Source organism: Leptinotarsa decemlineata, unplaced genomic scaffold (genome assembly GCF_025532065.1).
Source record: "Leptinotarsa decemlineata unplaced genomic scaffold, Ldec_3_MD MMD2_tig00026314_RagTag_RagTag, whole genome shotgun sequence".
In the NCBI taxonomy this organism is placed as follows: domain Eukaryota; kingdom Metazoa; phylum Arthropoda; class Insecta; order Coleoptera; family Chrysomelidae; genus Leptinotarsa; species Leptinotarsa decemlineata.
In genome coordinates this window covers 5,871,245-5,894,142 of record NW_027412684.1, presented here as the reverse complement: position 1 = coordinate 5,894,142, position 22,898 = coordinate 5,871,245, and the positions used below count along the sequence as shown (strand labels likewise).

General features: G+C 35.5%; 1 protein-coding gene across 2 annotated transcripts in view; it reads right to left on the bottom strand.

Moving 5' to 3' along the window:
• LOC111504605 (uncharacterized) overlaps positions 1-22,898 on the bottom strand; it is a 346,996-nt gene that overhangs the window by 17,361 nt on the left and 306,737 nt on the right. For both annotated transcript variants that reach the window (XM_074181482.1, XM_074181483.1), the window contains exon 6: positions 4,081-4,319. In XM_074181482.1, coding sequence (XP_074037583.1) covers positions 4,081-4,319 — 239 coding nt within the window. The remainder of the gene's footprint in view (positions 1-4,080; positions 4,320-22,898) is intronic.

Below are 22,898 nucleotides of genomic sequence, written 5' to 3'. Positions count from 1 at the left end.
AAACACAAGCACTACAGGTGCGTGTGCGAAAGTAGCGATTCACATTGGATTGGAATCGCTGGAGATTTTAGCCATTAGGAAAAACGTTCTAAGAACGTTTATTCCACATACACGCAGTTCTCCAGATGGAATAGTTCTTAAACACTGTAGTTCGAGGTGTACTGAGTTGAATTCCAAAACGATGAGCAGCCACAGCTCGCCGCGTATTTCTGATATATTTAACGCTCTTGGTGGAATCAAATGTGCTTGAACACTTGAACACTTCCCGTTAAAGCGGTTGAAGTATCTATAGAAGAGAGACAAATCTCCAACCTTTCTTCGATGTTCCAGGCTATCAAAGTTGCACGTGATGTTCGCGGCTCCAATCAAGTTTCAAGTTCATTCAAGTATTGCATGTACAAAATAATTTTTTTTTGCAAAATGGGGTTAGATTTGCTCTCTGAGTAAAACATACCTAGGCATAATTGCCTGTATGTGTGTTTTATCCAGGACTTCTCTAAAAAAAACTATTAGTACTGTACATAAAATTATCTTGAAAATTTTGGCGGGCAAAGATTTACAAGATAAAAAAAAATAAGGAAGGTAATTAACTCGTATGTAAAGCATAACTTCAAAAAACCTGTATATTCAATGTGTGCACGTATTTTTACCAAAATTCTGAAAGATATCCGACGATTTGTAGAGGACAGGGATAGCAGCAAATGGTGGGTGTATTCACTATCGTTGTATTTTATATAAAGTTTTCTTGTTTTTCAGGATATAGTTTTTTATTTCAGTTTTAAAATTTCTTAGTTTGTCAATTTTTTTTAAATGTACTGGTATTTCATTGTAAAATTTTGGACACAAAAATAGGAACGTTCTCTGGGTTATAGCTTTTCTAAATGTATGTATTGCTAATTCTTCATTACTAGTTTGTCTGGTTGGTTGGACAGATCTGCTTCGAAGTGAGTATTTAGTTGTGTGAACTCGAATTATACATTGATGAACATACAAAAGACTGGTTGGTAGGATTTTTGTTTTTTCATATAGTAATTTCGTGGAATACTGTTTCTTTTTTCTGGATATGATTTTTATGATGGAATTTCGTATAATATGTAGAGGACATAAGTTGTTAACGAAGGCTCCTCCCATATTATAATACTGTATCTTAGAATGGATTCTACTAGGGAAGTAAAAAGCATTAGGTTTTTGCGTGAGAGGATATCTCTTAAAGTGTAAATCAGGTGAATAGTTCTATTCTGGATTGGATACAGCAACGTCAGGGTATGTTTGGGAGCAGAGCTCCGAACATGAGAGCAATACTCCAAAGAAGGTGTAATCTAAGCTTTATAAAGCATCAAAAGTTGCTAAGGTCTGTACTGTTTCCTGGTTCGGAACAGTGTTCCAAGCTTTTGAGAAGCAGCCTTTGCAATTCCAGCCACATGATTGTGCCAAGACATATTGGTGTCAATTTTGATTCCCAACAAACTTATCGAAGCTGAAAGCGGAATTGTCCGACCTGACATAATTATAATCTGTTCGTAGAAACGTATCATCTTGGAGAAAACCTATGCCTGGGTTTTTGTGGCATTGAATTTCACCCCAATACGAATCCTGCTGCCGGTGAAGATGTGCCTTCGTAGCCGATATCCTGAAATTACGAGATGAGTGTGCTGTCGTCAGTAAAGTAATATATTGGACTCTTGTTTTTTTTTTTCAATTAGTCGTTGATATACAATTGAAAGAAGGTTCGAGATACTATGGATTCCTGGGGAACACCAGCGTTGATGGTGAAAGTATTCGAGAGACATCCATCGATGGCCACTTATAGGGAAACTTCTTTCAGGAAGCTAAATAGCCATACCCAAAAATGATCCGAGACAAGCCATAGCATTGAAGTTTGACTAGCAAACCTTCAAGCCACACACGACCAAAGAAATATCAAGCGCAACAGCTCTTGATTCTCCATGTTTTTCGATTGCATTATTCCAAATATAGGTGACATACGATAGAAGGTCGCCTGTTGATCTTTGTTTCAAAAAGTCATATTGATGATCGCTCAAGATGTTGAAGCCTTTCAAATATTTGAGGATATGGTGGTTTACGATTTTCTTCAAAATTTTTGATTTAACTGATAGCAAAGCGACTGGTCTATAGTTATTTGAAAGATTTTTCTTGCCCTTTTTGAGAAAAGGCTGAACGCGAGCCATCTTACAACAAGAAGGAAAAATCCCTTTTTTGTAAGATCGGTTGAGAAGTCTGCAAAATACTGGTGCGACCGAAAATATGACGATCATCATCTTGGAACTTGGCTCATCATCTCAAATGGAACTTGAAATAGATTTGAGGATAAATCAGTAGAATGGAACTAGATCAGGAAATGGATTCATGAGAATTGTGAAGAGAACTGAGAAAATACACCCTCGAACACACAGAAATACTCCTATGTGGATACAGCCCAAGACTAGACCGGAAGAGTTGCTCCAACAAAAGAGTGGCCCAGAGTAATTTCAGAGGTCTTCACTGAACACAGTCCATTTATAGAACACCTGAACGAAATTCAGTTGTTTAACAAAAAAAAACAACTTGCTGGCAATGCAAGATGCAGAGAAATTTCTTCAGGATTTATACAAATGTGAAACACTGAATCACAGGAGGCAGGCAATATATAAACAACCAATATTATTTACAGGAAAATGGAACAAACATTGGAAAAAGGTCCTGAAAAAACAGAGAACAGGATTTTTGGAATGTATGTTTTGGAAAAATAGGACAACTCATTGAATCATTGAGTGTACATTATTTTCCAGAGATTTGGAAAAAATAATTCCTGACAGTAAAAATATCACACATACAAAATCATATAGTTTGAAAGAAGAAATGAAATTTCAGATATAAAATACACATATTGAACAAAAGTTATTTTTGTGGGAAAAATTAGTTTTTTTGTAACTTTTTGGGAATTTTCATTTTCCACAATTTCATGAAGCTGCAAAAAATGCAAACTTCCAGTTCACTCTAATGAGTAATTGTGTGAATTCAAAGCATAAGGAATATACGTTATCACTGAATTTTCGAATTTTTCATCAAGCCTTTCAAAGAAGTGCCAAGAATTGCACAGTTACTTGTTTTAACTTCTCTGAGGCCAAAATCTGGATGCGTCCTCAGAACTGAAAAAATAAACATTGACATCTGTCGTATGAGTTTGAAAATAAATCATATCAATGGATATAAAATGCTAGTTATAGTTAATTACTTCAGTTATGATGACGAAGGCAAATATTCACCTCCAAAAATTATGAAATACGTTGATGATGATGAATAGCGCTTTTTCGTTTGTAAAGAATACATTTTGTTCGCACATTAAATTATCGAGGTGGAGTAGACGCCTTTCTAAAACTAGTTATATGAAGTTCTACTTTACAAGTTCTATTTTTTCTATATAATAAAAGGGGAAAAATCTCATTAGAAATAATGAACATATTTTGTACTTGCGCCAAATGTTCTATTGAGGAGATGACAATAAATGTCAGTAATGTTGATTATTTTTGCATTGGATTCTAAATGCACGTTGTACTTTGCCACATCATGTTTACTTTCGCTAATTCCTTTTAACATTCCTCAAACCGTGTCAAAGCTATTTCCAGGGTTTTTCAGCCGTGGTCTACAGGTTCACGGCTTAAGTGCTTGAGTGGATCTCAACGCAGCAATTCAAAACAGAACACCGTTACATCGCCTTTGATAGTGTATATCGTAGTAGTAGACGAAACGTCAAGCATAAAAACCTGAAACCACGGCCAAAACAACCGGAAAATAACTTTCACACAGTTATCTCTGGCCGTGAAAGTCTACATTTTTTGATTTCTCAAACTATCATTGAAACTACTAGAATTGAACTTGTCTTGAAAAGGGAACGTCAATAGACACCAACAGCCGACGTTTTGAAAAATCGATTCGCTGAAAGTTTACGACATTCATCAATCCACTACATTTTTAATACCGGTCGACCCTCGCTCAGTCCATCACTCTTTCACATCCATAAACCTTCCCGAAAAATGAAAAGGTCAGCCGTCAATCAGGCCGAAGATGCGGTCTACATACCAGTGCAACTTTTGGTTGTTGATGACTTGCGGATCGTTGGGATTCCTCACGAGGACGCTGAGAGAGGTGATCTGCTTGGGTATGGGCACGCCGGGAAGGGCAGATTCGCAACGGATCTCTATACTGTTCCCTCGGGACGCCTTCCGTTCGATCGGGAAACGCAGGGTGATTGAGCGTGACACTAGTCCGTTCGAATCTGGTTCCGTGCTCGAAGAACCGATGATGTCGTTCGCAGCGGGCTGAAACAATAGTAAAATTTTTTAATGAGAAATATAATTGGAGAGAACGATGTGAGGAATTATTTGGTGTAGAAAATTGAACAGAACTGGCTAAAAATCGATAAATTCAATGAAAATACATATTTACACTAACTCAAACCGTTTACTGTGAGATTTCCCCTGTAAAAGGTTTACAGAATCTGGACACATGTTTCGCCACGCAATTGATTTTGCATTAAATTAGTTCTGACTTCCATCGTCTAAAATATAAAAATGGATGTTTGTTGGTTGGTTGGTTGGTAAATGATAAACTTATACATCCCTCAACCGATCGTGATGCAACTTGACATATATAAGTAATTTTTCATAGAGAAGGTTTTAGGCCATCAATTTTTCTGTAACTCACCACTAGATGGCGTTGTAGAACAATTTTTGAAAGCACTGTTCTATAACGCTGCGCACACCTGATTTCGTTGACTCTGATTCTGTCAAAACATTGGAACAACAGCGATACAGCAACATAGTACTAATTAGTACCACAACTACCAAATTCTACATGGTTGCATCAAAAGATGCAACCTCTGTTTTTCATCTTAGGCCATTTCTGGTTAATGATTTTTTAATTTTTTCAGCTCAAGTCATTAGTTCAATTTTTTTAAATTGTTGCTTCTATGTTATTTCATTGGAATTTCAGTTTTTTGCTTGATAACATTGTTTTTTCAGCTAATCTTTTTATTTTTTACAGTTTTTTTCAGGGATTTCAAATCAATTTATACTATACTAGCTTTTACCTGCGGCTTCGCTTGCATTCATGCCATCAAATAAGTGTCAGTACAATAGAAATGAATCAATATGAGAAATATATTTCAATGCTTGGCTGGGATTATCAATTTTTGAAAATTATTACATACGATGAAGTTTCGAAAATTTATAATATGCTTTATTGAATTGCAACAACAAATGTTAAAATAATTAAGTGGCATCCAACCACAAAAATGACACCTTCCCTAAAAATAAAAATGACAGGAGAAAATAAAAATGAATATTAAAAATTTCAAACAGCTAAAACTATAGTCAATTAATTGGATTGGATTGGATTGGATATTGTCGTGAGTGTCAATAATACAGTGAGACGGTATTAGGGCAATACGGGTTGGAACTTCATTACTGCAATGCTAGATGACGTTTTAACAAACATTTTTTTTTATCTTACATAAAAAATATTTTTTTTTATAAAAAGTATCTTATGTCACTTCTAATACCTCCAGGAACATGTGAACAATATTTCATGATGATCGGTTGAATAGTTTTCGCGTGAAACCGTAACAAACAAACTTATATTCGTATTTATAATATTAGTAGGGATAGGAATTAGACGATGGAAGTCCGAACTGATGAAATGCACCATGAAACATTGTCAACCACATTCAAACAAACAATTGATTTTTCTAAACCTTATAAAACCATTTACTGTGGGATTCTCACTATGAAAGGTTTGCAAAACCTGGACACGTGTTTCGCTATACAATATATTATTCCTAACTTACTAGAACCGTTTACCGTAACATTTTCATTAATGAAAGCTTGCAGAACTTGTTCAGAATGGGTCAAATTGGACACTTTTGAAAGGAAACCCCTGTTTTCAAATATGATAAATGAAAACTGATATCTGGGACAAATTTTACGAAAAACTCAATGGCAAAAACCGCATATCGAAATAGAACAGTGGTTTTGAGTAACAGCATGTTTGTCAAAAATGTGCATTTTCGTGTAACGTTCTCTTGTTTCTATTTAATTTTTGTTCAAGGACAAAAACAATTACTAAAGATAAATCTTCAAGGCGCTCTAAAAGCGATGCTCCAAATGGAAGAGTTCTTGAACAGTTAAGTTCAAGCTGTACTGAGTTGAACCTCAAAATAATGAGCAGCCACAGTCCGTCGCGTGTTTCTGATATGTACCTCTTGTTCGGTCTCAAAATCTTGTTATCGAAATTATTATGTTTTTCAAGTGGATTTTAATTTTTTAGTATATAGCCTAGAGTTGTCAGCTCTAAAATTTGTACAACAAAACATATTGTTAACTAATCTTGTTTAACTTATTTAATCTTCAATTATTCCTAATCGGGGTTTTCCAGTTAGTTTTATAATGTACGGGTCTTTTCTAATCCACTTTTCTTCATAAAATTCAATATTCTCGAATATCTTTTCTCAAGCAAGCCATATATTCAACGTAAATATTGTAAGCTACAAATAGCTAGATTTTTAAATTCCTTAATTGGTACTTGTATCCCTTATCTTGGGAATTACCCGCTATTATGACCTTTCCTACCTTTCCTACGTACCAAACCTCTGTCTATTCCTACAATGACGAATCTGACCCCTTCTCTAACTATCGATGTGAAATATTGTATTTTGTAAATTCATTCATTAGGTTTCAAACCTTGTAAAAGTACAGTATGATTTTTTTTTTACCTGATATAAATTTAATTTACAAAAATGAGAAGTTGAAAAAAATTACAAAATTGAAGAAACTAAAAGTTAAACTTTCCCTCGGTTATCTTGAAGGCGCGATTTTGTTCCATCCTTTACATAAAAAAGGACGTATGCTTCTCCACTCACAAGCGACTTTGGTGAAATTGGTGACACGTGTGAATCGTTGTATTTGTGCCACGCACTAGTATACGGGTGTCTGCAGTATGCTGTATAATGTCCTCTGTTAGTAGTCCCACTGTGATTTAAAAGTGCATATAGATTATAACAAGTAGCCACATTTTCTCCTGCAAAATTGTCCATATCCAATCCTTCTAGAGGAAATTCGATGACATCATTCAATTTGCCTCTACTTTCCGTTGGAGAGAATCTTTTTAAATGTATCACTAAAATATAGGGAAACTTGTGGATTGATAGGGACTTTATGCATTTTCTCCTTTCCTTGCATTTCCAACACGTTCAGTACAGTGATCTTTCTCATCCTATCTTTCCACAAGATATTGTAATTCTTGTGTGCATTGAGCATTCATACTCACGATGAAATTATCGTGGGTCAAAACACCTCTCTTGGTTGTATCAAATGTGCCAAGTCACTTGAATTTTCGTGGAAGTATATATAGAAGAGAGACAAATTTCCAACCTTTCTTCGATATTCGAGACTATCAAGGTTGCAAGTGATCAGGCGGATGACTTTTTTATGGACGAAATCCAGCAGCTTCAGAATATGCTTAGGGGTGGAACTTCTCCATAGAATGTCTGATATGAGCTTTATAAAGCGTCAAAAGTTGCTGGGCTGTATACAGTTCTGGTTCGGGACAATGTTCCAAGCTTTTGAGAAGCAGCCTTCGCATGATTGTGTCAATACATATTGATGTCTATTTCAACCCCCAACAAACTTATCGAATCTAAATGCGGAATTGTCTGTCCTGAAGTTATTATATCCGGTTCGTAAACAATTTTTTTTTGGTCAGCCGAAGCCTGGGTTTGTGTGGCATTGAAATGAACCTGGTTACTTTCACTCCAGTTCGAAATCTCTTCTAGATCCTCATTAGAATATGTAACCTCCTGCTGTCGATGGAGATATACATCTGCAGCCGATGTTCTGGAATCCAAATGGAATGAGGAGACAAGTGTGCTGTCGTCAGCAAAGCATTATATTGGATTCTTGTTTTTTTCCAATGAATAGTTGATATACAAGAAAAGAAGTTGAAGACAATATGAATCCTTGGGGAACACCAGTATTGATCCGACAAGCCATAGCATCTAAGTTTGACCAGCAAACTCTCATGCCACACACGGTCAAAGCCCTTAGAAATATCAAGCGCAACAACTCTCGACTCTCCATGTTTCTCGATTACATTATTCCAAATGTGAGTGACAAACGAAAGAAGGTCGCCTGTTGATTTTCGTTCATGAAAACCATATTGATGATCGCTCAAGATGTTAAAGGCTTCCAAATGTTCAAGGATGTGGTGGCCTACGGCATTCTCTATGATTTTTTACATTACTGAAAACAAAGTGACTGGTCTATAGTTATTCGGAAAATTTTCCTTGCCTATTTTGGGAATAGGCTGAACGCGGTGGAAATCTTCAGAAAATTGATTCCAAAAAAAACTTCACGATTATATGTAGATTATGTGAAGTTACCTCTTCACATAATCTACATAATATACAACTACTTTCATATAAACATTGAATTACATGAAAGAAATAGTATATTATGCAACAATCATGTAATGATGGTTATTAAGACACGAGCATTAACCGGGATACGAAACGAGCCGAAGGCGAGTTTTGTATGGTATATGCGAGTGTATTAATAATCATTACATGAGAGTTGCATACGCTATTTTTTCTAAACCCGATAAATAATGAAAAACTATAAATATTATATTTGTATTGAACACATTTACAGTAATTAACTCATATTTTTTAAAAAAAAACACAAACTTAATGGTATTATCATGGATATATGAAAACTATAAATATTCTAATTATATTTATATTGAATATAACAACTGTAATTAATCTGATCTTTTAAAAATATTGAAGTTGATGGTATTCCTTCTATATCTCTGTTTTCAGACATTTTGATAATATAGGTAGGTAATATGAAAACTGATTTTGACAAATAAAGCAATTAGTTACTTAGGTTAGAATCTAGGACAAACAAAGGAACAGGATTCTTGATTTAAAAATTATGGGTTTCTTTTGGTTGATAATCTGTATCGTTATGAAAAATCTGTATCATAATGGATATCATTATGAAACGGATTATGGTCATATAAGTGTATTTTTAGAGTAACGGTGTAGAAAAATATAATTTTGAAACGACAATTTATATATGAACAATGAGTTATACAAAAATTATACATTACCAAATTACTTCAAATAAATCGAAAACACTTAACAAGTATAGAATGTTCATACTATAAATTCACAGCACGTATTTTAATCTTGTTCGAGCATCCCATCTGAATACATAGAAAAGGCAAACACGAGGAAACATTTAGCAACCTTCCATTATCGTGATATCTATGAAAGTATCCGACTGAAGCATAAAAATCGTATTAAAATCCACTCACCCGTCATCCCTGAGAGCTCACGAAAACAGTCTGGTTGATAGAAGGGTGATAATTGACTATTTGTTTTTAATTTGTATTCCAGTCACGAGTTTTTGGACTGATCGGAAACTCGATACTCATTGAACAACCCGAAAAAATTTTCTCGGAAGTAGTTGGTTCTTTATTAGTTATACACTGAGCACAAATGTTGAAAGTGTTTTATTTTTAAGTAGCTCATATTCATAAGAAATTTTCAGTCACGTCAAATTTTGAATTCAATTTGCAGGGCCATGATAAATATTTGCAGTATACGTTCACTTACCGCTTTTTTTGTTAATACTAACCTTCAAAAGAAAGCTGTTGGAATTTCATGATATTCCATTCATAAGTTTGTGAGATATTGTGCTAATAGTACAGGATCCCACCGCAAAATCACTATGTTCATAGCGTAGTTAATGAAACTCAAATTTTACATTTATGAATAGGAAAATACATTCATGACAGATTGCTAGTCGAAAAGTGGCCGCCAATATTTTTATTCGAAAAAATGAAGCTACTAAAATACTTCATGGAGTAAAGCCGCGTCAATCCCTCTACAAAACCCTTCATCACTTGGAAGGATCGATTCCAGCTTGAGAAATGGTTCTGAAGCAGATTCTGTGAAACTCTTACATTTTACTTTTGCTGATATGTGCAGTCTCGGACTGTTTGGACTGATTTGAAGAGTTTAAAATCATCAGCAAAAAAAAGATAATTCATATACTTCAGAACTGACGGTAAATCATTGATAAAAATTATGAACCGAAGTGGATCTAGATTCGATCCTTGTGGTACACCTGATCTAGCTGGAAATTTATCTGAAATTTTTCAGTTATGTTCGACAATGGAAAACCGATTTTGAAGATAGTTCAATTTTATTTTATTTCATATTTACTCAGTTATTCTGAAATTTGTTTTCAGATTTCTTATACTTCATTTGATTTCCCCGATATAGCCATTGTAAGTACATAGATTCATATAGATGGAGCTGAAGAAGTTTTACTTCAGTCGTGTGGTTCGAAGCACATGTACTCGCTTTTTTTTTAAATTAAAAATATTTGCGGCCACATTTTGACTGGCACCCTGTCGTAAATGTATTCTCGTATTCACAAATGTATGTAAAAATCTGAGTTCGGTTAACTACGCTATGGACGTAATGATTTCGCAGCGGGATCCTGGACTATAAGAGTGACACTACCTGTTATTTTCAGAATAATGGATCAAAAACAATTTCGTGTTTTGAGTTTACACTACTTCTTGATGAAAAAAAATACCGTTTAAACGAAGCAATGGCTTGAAAAGTGTTATAAGGATTCCGCTCCATCAGAAACAACAATTACATGTTGGTTTGCCGACTTCAAACGTGGTGGTAGGAACACCGATGATGCAGAACGCATTGCAAATTCAAATGAGGCAGTACAACCAGAAAACAAAAAACACTAAATCGTATTGAATCGAAAAATGAAGTTGCATGAGTTAGCTGACATTGCAAAGATATCAAAAAAATGTGTTGGCTTTATATTGCATGAGCATTTGACTATGAGAAAGCTTCGTTCGGAGTGGGCGCCGTGCGAGCTCACTCTGGAGCAAAAACAAGAACGTCTTGATGATTGTGAACAATGTTTGGCCATGTTTGAACATAACAAACCGGAATTTTGGCATCGACATGTGACAATGGATGAAACATGTATCCATTACTTCAATTCGGAATCAAAACGATCGTCATTTGGGTGGAAAGCAACTGGTGAACCTCGTCCAAAGCGCTCGAAAGCACAACAATAGGCTGGAAAAGTTATGGCCACGGTATTTCGGATTAGGCGTGGTGCAAAATTCATCGAATATCTAGAGAAGGGAAATACCATCAACATGGAATACTATATAGCGTTATTGAAGCATTTGAAAGTCGAAATTGCGGAAAAACGACCCCGTTAGGTAAAAAGTGCTGCTTCATCAAAACATCAATACACAGTGTCACACAAACCAATGAAATGTATACACCACATTCGCCAGATTTAGCTCCCAGCGAATACTGGCTGTTCGCAAACCTCAAAAAACTGCACACCATAAGAAATTTTGCTCGAATGCAGAGTTTATTGCCGAAACTTAGGCTTATTTTGAGGAGAAAGATAAATCGTTTTAAAAAAATGGTACAGAAATGTTAGAGTGGCGCTGGAATAATTGTGTGGTTCTTGATGGAGATAACGTTGATGGATAAAGCTGATTTAAAAAAAAACGCGTTTTTTTCCTCAGGTTCGGGACTTCTCAGCCCAGGTAAAATGTATTATTAGGTTTTCACTTGGAAAACTGATTTTGGATATGTATCATTCATAGGTATTGAATTCATATTGTTTTACAAAAAACTTCATGGTATTAGATCATAATGATCTTATGCTGTGTACCAAACAGTCATTAAATCCTAATAGCTTTTAATTATACCAATATGAAACATTTATAGTTCAATGACAAACATTGCAAAAACTAACCACCTGTCTTCATTTAAATGTTTCAACTTTTAGTACTTATTTGACAAATTAAGTAGGGTGCAAAGATTTGCATGTCTGGAAATAACGGAAGCACTGAAAACCACTCCTATCACTCTTTAATATTTCCTTTCGAAATATGCGAAGGAATGAACATCAAACATATTCTTAGAAAACATGATACCAAAACGTATGTTCAACACAAACCGCGAAGAATGGAGAATGAACATTCATTCTGAGAACATGCTAGGCAGGACGGGACCAGAAACCGAACAAGGAATGGAAGATGGAATATACTGTAACGGGAAAAGTCACCATTCCAGTTACCCGTACTCGGTCAGTACACGTATTCCAGGCTGGAGTGTATGCAATTTCGCAATGTGCCACCAACATTGATTTCAAGACCTAAAAAAATGAGCGGATCAATATTTTCACAGGCAACCAGGCTGAGCTTGGGACACTGATAAATCCAGAAGTGTGATACCGACTTGTCTGGAAATACCATGAAGACCTGAGGAAACTGGGTAACAGAAATAGATTGGCATTATACTTTGTACCAAGATATTCAGGCATCGCAGAGCACGAAAAAGCTAGACACAGATCGTCAGTTCAAAATAGTGTGTTAAAGCCAAATGGAATAAATTCATTATTTCGGTTGTGGTACAAATTTTAACAAAGTCACGAAACACGTCAAATTTAAATTATAATTCGACATACTTCAACGGAAAAATGCCACCCCAACCTTCATATCCCGTCGAATGACAGGTACAACTCCCGATTTTTCAAATGGGAATTATACGCTTGTAATATGCCGTTTGAAAGGTCCCTTCAATCTCTATTCAAAAATGGCATCGCTCTCAAGTTTATTGCAACAACTAAGATAAAATAAATTAAAATCATGTAGTTACCGAAATTCGATAAAATACACTCGAAACTCATTGAAATATATTCAAAACTTATTTCAGAAAACTGTAAATATTTTTTTCGTCAAACGCTTTGTCAACTTGTTTTGTTAGTTGTCAGTATTTTGATTTAAGTTTAAAGTTCTTCAACTTCAAGCCTGACAAATGGTTAAATTCACGGAAATGCATTAAATAACAGTTATACAAATGATTGGTTACGAAAATAAAACCCGAACACAACAAAAAGTAGCTCGTCTATTTCATGAGAAATTTCGTAACTCACCGCCCATATCTCAAGCAACAATAAGCAAAATAGCGAAGCAGTTTTGCGAGCTTGGTCATGTGGGGCAGATGAAAAAGTAGCTGCCTATGCAATGAGTGATGAACCCAAATTAGATGTGATGCTTGAGTTTGAGGAAAACCCACATACATCGGGTAGACAGGCCTCCACTACATTCAATGTTACATACATCGATAGTAAACATATTAAATGAAAATAAAATGCATCCCTATAAAATGATACCTACTATAGAGCTTATGAAAGACGATTTTGCTAGAAGAACTTATTTTTGTGAACAAATGATGGACATGTTGAATAACAATATCATCCAATTAAAAGACGGTATGTTTTCTGATGAGTGTACTTCGTCTCTCAAGCAACAAAATTGCCGCTACTGGTCAACGGAAAATCCTTAGTGAATGAGAGAAGAACACAAGCAATACCCTCAAAAGGTTAATGTTTGGTCAGGGATTGTGTGAAAGCATATCATTGGTCCCTTTTTCATTGAGGGCAACATGAATGGCGATAATTATTTGGCACTACTTCAAAATGATTTCATTCCAAGTTTAGCAAATTTATATCGTGATCCACGAAACTCTCAACTACCAGTGAATACGATACGGTTTCAGCAGGATGGAGCACCAATACACTACCAAAATAATGTTCGACAATACCTCGATACAACATTTCCCAATCGGTGGATAGGGAGGCGAGGATCGATTGAATGGCCAACGCGATCACTTGATCTTTCATTATTACATTTATTTTTATAGGGATATGTGAAGGGCAAAACTAAACCTTCAGATTTGAATGACTTTAATGTATGGGAGCCGACTCCCATACATTGCGAGATTATGTCGGGTCACGCCTGATATGTTAAATAATGTTAGAAGGTAATGTTTTTGAGATTAGGATGTTTCCAAGCCGTTCGCGTTGAACATTTTGAACATCTATTTCGTTTATATCCATAGTTCTTTTTCGTACTCTACATTTCATTACGTTTTGCATTACATTTTAGTTTTTGAGGTTTAGAATTTCGGTAGCCACATGATTTTAATTTATTTTATCTCAATTGTTGCAATAAACTTGAGAGCGATAACTAGACTAGACTAGAGAATGAAGAGACCTTTCAAACGATATATCACAAGGCTATACTTCCCATTTAGAAAATTGGGGGTTGTACCTGTCATTCGAAGGGAGTTTAATTTTTTTTAAATATGTACAGTAACAGAAATAATGAATTTACCCCATTCGGCTTCTACACACTGTATAGGCCCTGAACCACCTGTTGGGGTTCCAAAGTCTTTGATACGGAAGTAGATTGGAACGTGGATCCATAAGAAACATAGTGAAACATACCCGGGTACAAACGCGAGAAAACCTTCATAAAGAGAACGTCCGAGAAGAGAACTGAACAAATGCTACAACAAAGCAGGACTTGGCTCAGAACAATCACGAGGTTACTTACTGGAAACTGTTGTGGATACCTGAACAAAATAGGGCTATACAACAAAGACCTCAACTACTGGCAATGTATTAGGTTGATCCAAACATTTCTTCCGTCTTCATGAGTCTACTATAAACTGTAATTTCCCAGTGGATACTTATTTAATTCAATCGAAATAAGCGCCATTTGAATCAGTGCACTTTCGGCAACAAGCATGGAAATTGGGTGCTCCGGATTTTGTGAAGTCGACGAAGGCCATTTTCGCCATACAGGTACCATGGTATCTTTTTGGTGGGTTTTGCCTTTGGAAAGTGCCTGGGTATCGATGTCCAACCATTCTCTTGAACGTCTGCTGTTGCCTTAGGAAATTCATGTTTTAACAAATATGACGATTCAATCCGAAAAAGAAACATTTTGGTTTCGCAGCAGTAAAGAAGAAAAGGCCTCGAAACGTGAGAATTTCTGTCGATCGTTCATATCGTAGGGCACCGACTTTTTCAGCTTTCTGACCTCTCGAATATGTTTTGAACCATCAAAAACCGTATGGGAGCCGACTCCCAGTTCTTCTGCCATCCCACGCAACGTTTGTGATGTGTCAGTATCTACCAGGGTCTTCAAACCCTTCGGGGCTCATCTTCAAGGCCAAAATCTCCGGAAAGAAATTTCGCACACCAACGTCGAATAGTGCGTTCATCAAAACTAATATTGCCAAATGCCTGGTAGATTTTTCGAGAAGTGTCGGCTGCGCTTTGGTTTAATTTGAATTTGTATAGAGTACAAAATCATCTATCGATCAGTATATACCACGACCCAGTAGAATAATTGTTCATTGAGATATGAAGCTACAGAAACACACGATACTATCAACAAAACTTTTGTGAGAATCTAATAACAAAAGAAGAGAGACAGCTCATTGATTGTGAGAAACAGGATCGGAGGAGGCACATACATATGGACAATATAAATTATGCTCAGGAGAATATGACATAGATACAATAACAGACTTGTAACAACAAGTACAGAGCAAAAGGTGTTATGAAATGACTGCGAGATAAATGCAATAAACCCTTGAGGCTGTAGTGTTTTCGAGAGATTTAGGAAAAAAGAAAAAGTCTGAGATAGTAGGAAAAACGCTATTATTAACAACATTCTTTGAAACGTGCTTCTATTTATGTTCCTACTATGAAAATTGTATAATTTTTGGGATGAATAGTGATATTACAGGTGACCTTCTATCGTATGTCACACACATTTGGAATGAGGCAATCGAGAAACATGGTAATTCAAGAGTTTTTCCGCTTGATATCTCTAAGGCCTTTAATTATGTGTTTAGCCAGCAAACCCTCATGGTTTGCTGGCTAAACTTCGATGCTATGGCATGTCAGATCATGTTTGTGTATGGCTCTCCAGCTTCCTCAGAGAACGTTCCCTGCAAGTGGCCGTCGATGGATATATTTTGAATACTTTAACTATCAATGCTGGTTTTCCTCAGGGATCCATATCGTATCCATCACTCTTTTTATTGGAAAAAACTAAGAATTCAATATATTTTTGCTGACGACAACACACTTATCTCGTTATTCAATTTGGATTCCAGAACATCGGGTGCGGATGCACATCTTCAACGGCAGCAAGAGGTCGCATACATTAATGAGGATCTAGAAGTGATTTCGAATTGGTGTGGAACTAACCAGGTTCAATCCAATGCTACAAAAACCCAGGCATCGGTTTTCTCCAAGAAAATAAATGTCTACGAACCGGATATAATAATGCCAAGACAGACGATTCCGCTTTCTGCTTTGATACGTTTGTTGGGGGTTCAAATGGATACCAATATATTTTGGTACAATCATATCGCTAGAATTTCAAAGGCTGCTTTTCAAAAGCTTGGAACAGTATTCCGAACCAGAAAACTGTACGCACCCCAGCAACTTTTGATGATTTATAAAGCTTAGATCAGACCTTAATTGGGAGTATTGTTCTCATGTATGGAGCACCGCTCCCAAGCATACCCTGGAGCTGCTGGATACCATCCAGAAAAGAGCGATCCGCCTAATTGGAGACGCGAACATCATTTGCAACCTTGATAGTCTGGAACATTGAAGAAGAAAGGTTGAGGATTTCTTTCATGAACTTCTTGAAAACGTTTTTCCAAATAAATTTAATTTCCAGTGAAAAAATCCAATCTTAATCGATAGTTTCGCACAGGCACCGCTCTTAGAGCGCTTTGAGGATTTTTCTGTAGTGCTTGTGTTTTTATCCTTAAAAAAAGTATATTATTAATTGTATTGTATAGAATATTTGTCCAGAACAAGCACTTTTCACAAACATCCGTACTAATATCAAAAATGAATTTTAACTCTGAAAATAATAACGGATCCTTCCTTCTTTCGATCGATGACAAGAAACAACGAAATTATACGTGTAAATTCATGAAAAAATAAAACTTCGATCAGTCTTCTACTCGAAACCTTAACAAAAGGGCGAAAAAGCAAGAAATCACTTGACCCTATTGGGATATAAATTTCGCAATAAAATTGTGACAGATAAAATTACTTGTGTCGGTGTTATATATTTGGCCAAGATGTGAATGTCACTCCTTATTTGTAGTTTTTCCATCCGACAGAATAAATAGCAAGAATTTTTTCAAAGGAGGGAAAAACGAGCCCAGTAATAATTTCAAATGGGGTTTCTTTTATATCATTTCAGTGAATAACGTTTCGATGAAAGGGTCCGAAAAATATTAACTACTCTTGTTTCTTTTCTAAAATTTTTCCGTTACAAATCACTTTTCGTGGAGATGATTTGAAGTGATAATTTTGAAAAAAACGCTTTGGTGAATTTTGCATCACAAATTATGATTTTGAATAGAGGTCCCAAATAGGGTAAGCATTGGGTGAGCTCGTTACCTAACAAGGGGTAGCACTGTTTCGACACTCCAAGGTCTCATCAGTGGCTGAGCCACTGAAATGCTCTAAAAAAAACAACTCTGAAAGTAAAGGTGATGACATATCCCCCTACGAAAACGCCATCTATGGAATCGAAAAAAAGTCAATCCTCAAAAATCAAAGATGAACACGGTTGTTCAAGGTGGTCAGTTACAAAGTCAAGCTTCGACCTCCGAACGATATTCGTCCTCTGTCTCTTACAACAGCTTTCTCTGTACGGCAACTAGATCAGTTTGTGATCCAACACCGGACGGCGCTGTTTCGACCCGCCGAGGTATCATCAGTAGTGCAAGGATGAATCACTGAACCATCCTAAAAAGGCAATAATATCTATTTCTACAAATACTTCTGCGTATATCAAGGATGAAAAGATAATCTTCAAAGTGGCCACCTTGTTGCAAAAGCAAGCTTCGATATCAACGGCCGTACAAGAAGTTTTCACTTTTTCTTTCACTTAAATACAGCTAGATGAATCTGTGATTCAACATTAGACACCGTTGTTTCGACCTGTTAAGGTCCGATCAGATGTGCTAGACTCAACCACTCAACTAACCTTGAAACCTTGAATGATGAGCCTAAAAGGAAGAGCGATAACATTTTTTCCTACAGAGACGACATCGTGGGATAAACATAATATACAGATATAATAATAATAATAATAATAATAACGTTTATTGTGCAAAAACAAGGTTTATACACAAAGGGAAAAGGGTTAGCCGGGGGCTATCTTCCACTCGTCCCATAATCAAGAAAAAAAAAATAAGCATACAGTAAGATTATAACTAACAGTTACAAAAGACACAAAAATAATATAAAAAGAAAAAACTATTATGGGGATAATATAAAAGATTACAATCATTTTTGAACATTTAAGAAATGAATTTTCAAAGTTTTTTTGAATTCATATATTGACAAATGAATATACGGTAATAAATTATTTAGATACTTCGGTCCAAAGTAAGAGAAACATCCCTCACATTTGGTGGTAACATGATATGGAATGGTAAATGTAACTTTTCTTAAATTGATAAAATGATTATCAAATCGCTCACTAATTAATCTGAACAAGCAATTAGGAGTTTTGCTTTCCAATAGTTTATATAAGAATACAGAAGGTTAAACAGAGCTTTCCAAGGGGGTTCGTTGCAAAGCTAAGCGTCGAGATCGGCCGCCGATCAAGATTCGCCTTTGTCTTCGGTTTTCGGTATACAGATGTTTCCTGAAAACCCACTCCCACTGGAAGTTATCTGAACCACGAATCCAACCACCATCAATCGACTAAAAGAGGAATCATCAAGACTCTATTAGACTGTGCTTTCGGGCTCTGTATTACGAAAGAAGGTATTGAGAAGGAACTAGACATCATCAAAAATGATCTTCAACGTAATGGCTATTCCAAATCAATGGTGGATCAGACTTTGGCTAAAAGACAGCAGGAGCCTCACAACCAGTGCTTACATATTGAAAACATAAGAAGAATTGGGACTAAGTACAACATCAGAAGCTGCTTCAGATCAGGAAACACTATCCGTAGCAGCCTCACGAAAACCAGGCCGCAATACGCGGACTGCGATTCCAAGAAATGCATTTACCGGCCATTGAATGTTCGTATTGTATAGCAGAGCATGTTTGAACCCATCAACACAACATCGAGTGGTCCCAAGCTGAGATCATACACAGGAAGGAATATTGGTTTAGAAGGAAATTCAAAGAGGCCGCATACGTGTTGTCCTAAAATGTATTCAGCCAAGTTAGCGTAGAGATACGCAACATATGGAAGCCCATAATCAAGCGAAAAATGGAAAAATCCCGCCAAATGGTCATCTCCCACTAAACCGGTGAAGCGGAAAAAGGAAAACGAAGATAAGTAAGTACTCGAATGACACATAAATAGTAATCTCTCGGAAGAATTAGCCCAGTCATCACCCGAAGGCGATTGTGGATACTAACAATCGAAAGTCGTTTAATAATTTGATTTGGAATCTCTCAACTTTTCATTTTTATTTTCAATTTTTTGTTCAATTGTTCTATTTTACTATTATTTCATTTCACTGTTATTTCATTTCAGGTTTTTTTGCTTAATATAATTGTTATATTCAGCTATTCTTTTTTAATTCTTCTTTTTATTAGTTCTTTCAGGGACTTCAAATCATTTTATATAATATCAGACAATGGAAGTCCGAACTAATGAAATTCATCATGAAACATTGTCAATCACCTTCAAACTAGGTTGTAAGTAATGTTTGCGTGTCCAATCAGGCGGATGGCTCTTTTCTGGATGGAATCCAGCAGCTTCAGGGTATGCTTAGTTTCAATGTAACATGCATGTTTATTTATGTTATATGGCATGGCGAATCAAAATATAGTAATGGTAAATGGACTGACTTCATTCATGGATAATGCTAGTTCATAGTGAGTTTCATCATGATAGCAATACTATTATTGAAACAAAATTTGATAATGTTTTTAGAATGGAAATGATGAAAGGGCGAATTTATTATGAAAAACACGGTTTGTGAAAAACACTCATTTTTCAAAAACTCGAGGAATGCGTGGATGATCACATCTATGTGAATTTAAAAAAATATAGGTCTCTATTTTTTGGGACATCTTCAACGGGAATTGTATAAAATGATTTCGAAGATATTTTTCCGGAGAGAGTCAAAAATATTGCGCTGGATACATTACAGGATTCAATAATAATAATAATAATAATAATAATTCTTTATTCTCCAGAAGGACAATACAAGTATTGTAAAGGAGTAGTCGTTTATCTAAAATTAACAGAACATGATAACATTCAGTTAAATTATATATAACAAAACAGTAAATTTGCAGATATTATAGTCGTTCATCTATAGTATAGAATAATTGTGTAACACATATATACATATACAGACATATATACATATATTCACCCTAATACACAAATAACAGACAAATCATAAAGGATTTACAAATACTTATTATAGTGCCTGATCGACTTTATAATAGCATCTTTCAATTGAAAAATGTTTAAGTCTTTTTTTAAAACATGTTAAGGTTCGACTTTCTCTTACATAGTCTGGTAATTTATTAAATAATAAAGGACCTAGTGAGTTTAGAGAGTTTTTAGATAATTGGACCCTAGAAAAGGGTATACTCAGCTGATTTTTTATTCTTGTGTCATGTTTATGAATGCTAGATCTGGTTGAAAAACTGTTATAGTTATACACACTAACTTCAAAGATAAAGAGTGATGGTAGCATCATGATTTTACATGTTTTGAAAACATCAATACAGTTTTGTCTAGAGGATAGACTAAAAATTACTCGGAGTATTCTCTTTTGTGCAACAAATACATCATTAGCTCTCGAAGACCTTCCCCAGAGGGAGATGGCATATCGAAGTTTGGAGTCCACTTGGGCATAGTAGAGTATCAGCAACTGATCACTAGACATAACTGATCTCAAATCACGTAATTGATAGGAAACAGAATTCAATTTACTGATTAAGATTTTACAGTGTTTTCCCGAGGAAATATGTTCGTCTCTATATAATCCAAGAAATCGGACGGTCTTATCAACTGACTGTAAGTCTCCGAAATCAACTACACTAGCTTCTTTTTGTCTATTGCGAAAGCGTATACATTTTGTTTTACTTGTATTTAGATGAAGTGAGTTGGCTCTAAACCACTGAGCCATATCAAAGGAATTTTTTTTACATTTCTGACGTATGCAATATTCATTCCTATCTGATACAATAACTGATGTATCATCAGCGTAAACATTGATTGGGCTATCACATATCTTCACAATATCGTTGATATAAAGTATAAATAAGGTAGGTCCTAGGGCTGAACCCCGAGGAACAGGGTGGCTACTGAGATTGATGAAAAAACTAGATGTATTGAAAATTGGATAGTTCTGTGAACAATTTGGAATATTATCTATCTTGAGTTTCCACATGAAGTAGTTTGTCACCTTCATGGAAAATAAATATTACTTTGAATATTTTGGTACGGAAGGATGTATCGCGAAGTTACAGAACAGTTTTCGAGTAATATGTTGGTCTGTGTGAAGTTCTGTGGGAGACACTAGAGTTTCTGAGACATTCTTATTACGTGATACGTTGATATTTGTGTTTTTGTTGATGGGATCTTTTTACAAAAAAAACCTGTGGAGGCAGAGTTTGGTCAGGAAGTTTTGGTTTTTGAAGGATGCTTAATGATTCCAAGTTTTTCTGCGAGCGAGTGTTATATTTGTTTATATTCACTCACTGGAATTATATAAAATATAAGTAAAATAATGATATTAAAGAATACGAACGTATTCAAAAAACACTTTATTGTGAGATTTTATAAACGATTTTACGAAAACACAACACGTGTTTTGCCATACAATGGCTTCTTCGGGCATGTCTTCACAGTGAAGACATTCAAATATTAATGTTACGTAAAAATCAGGTTGAATTTGTGGCGGACATTTCGCCATAACAGGGATGTAAGTTTTACGTAACAGTTACATAACACGTATTATCAGTTATGTAACATTCATGTCAATTTTACATAATTGTGTTTGCCGGGTATATACCAAAATTATAATGAGAGAGCACTTCAGCGAATAGAAACTAGTCATTCCGGAATAGCGAAGAATGTTTGGGCCAACAAAATAGCAATATGTGTTGAAATCATCCTCATTTCGAATTGAGTCTAGAGGAAATCGATATAACACATAGATGGCGCTAGTGGCAATGCATTCACCGCTTTTTCAGTTAGTAGTAACCTCTAAAAAAAAGCTGTTGAAATTTTATGATATTTGACTCATGAGTTTATCAGTTATTGTGCTAAAAGTGACAGTACTTTTGTTTTTTCAAAACAATGGATTGAAAACGATTTTGTGTTTTAATTTTACACTGCTTTTTGATGGGAAAAATACCGTTCAAGCGAAGCAATGGATTGAAAAGTGTTATAAGGACTTCGCTCATCAGAAACAACAGTTGAACGTTGGTTTGCTGACTTTAAACGTGGTCGTAGAGGAACTGATGATATAGAACGCAGTGGACTTCCAAATGAGGAAAAATTGAATCGTTCCATAAAAGTGGTATTGAAATGTTAGAGCGGGGCTGGAATGATTGCGTGTCCCTTGATGTAGATAACTTTGATGAATTGAGCCAATTTTGAACAGAAAAAAAAAATGCATTTTCTTAGGCCCGGGATTTTTCAGCCCATGTGTTACCTATGTTGAAAAATAACGCATTTAGTCACGCTGGTGTTGAAATTTGCAAAATGTATGAAGAAAATGGATTGAGGTTTACTTACTGAAAAATAATTGACCATAACCATAAGGAATAGCCCAGAAGGGTGAATATTCAAAATCGAAATATCGTGAAGTTGATGGAACACTGTGAATGTTCTCGTCATAATAACTGTGTTAAATCTATTATCCTGGTATGTTCTAACTAACTAGGTGA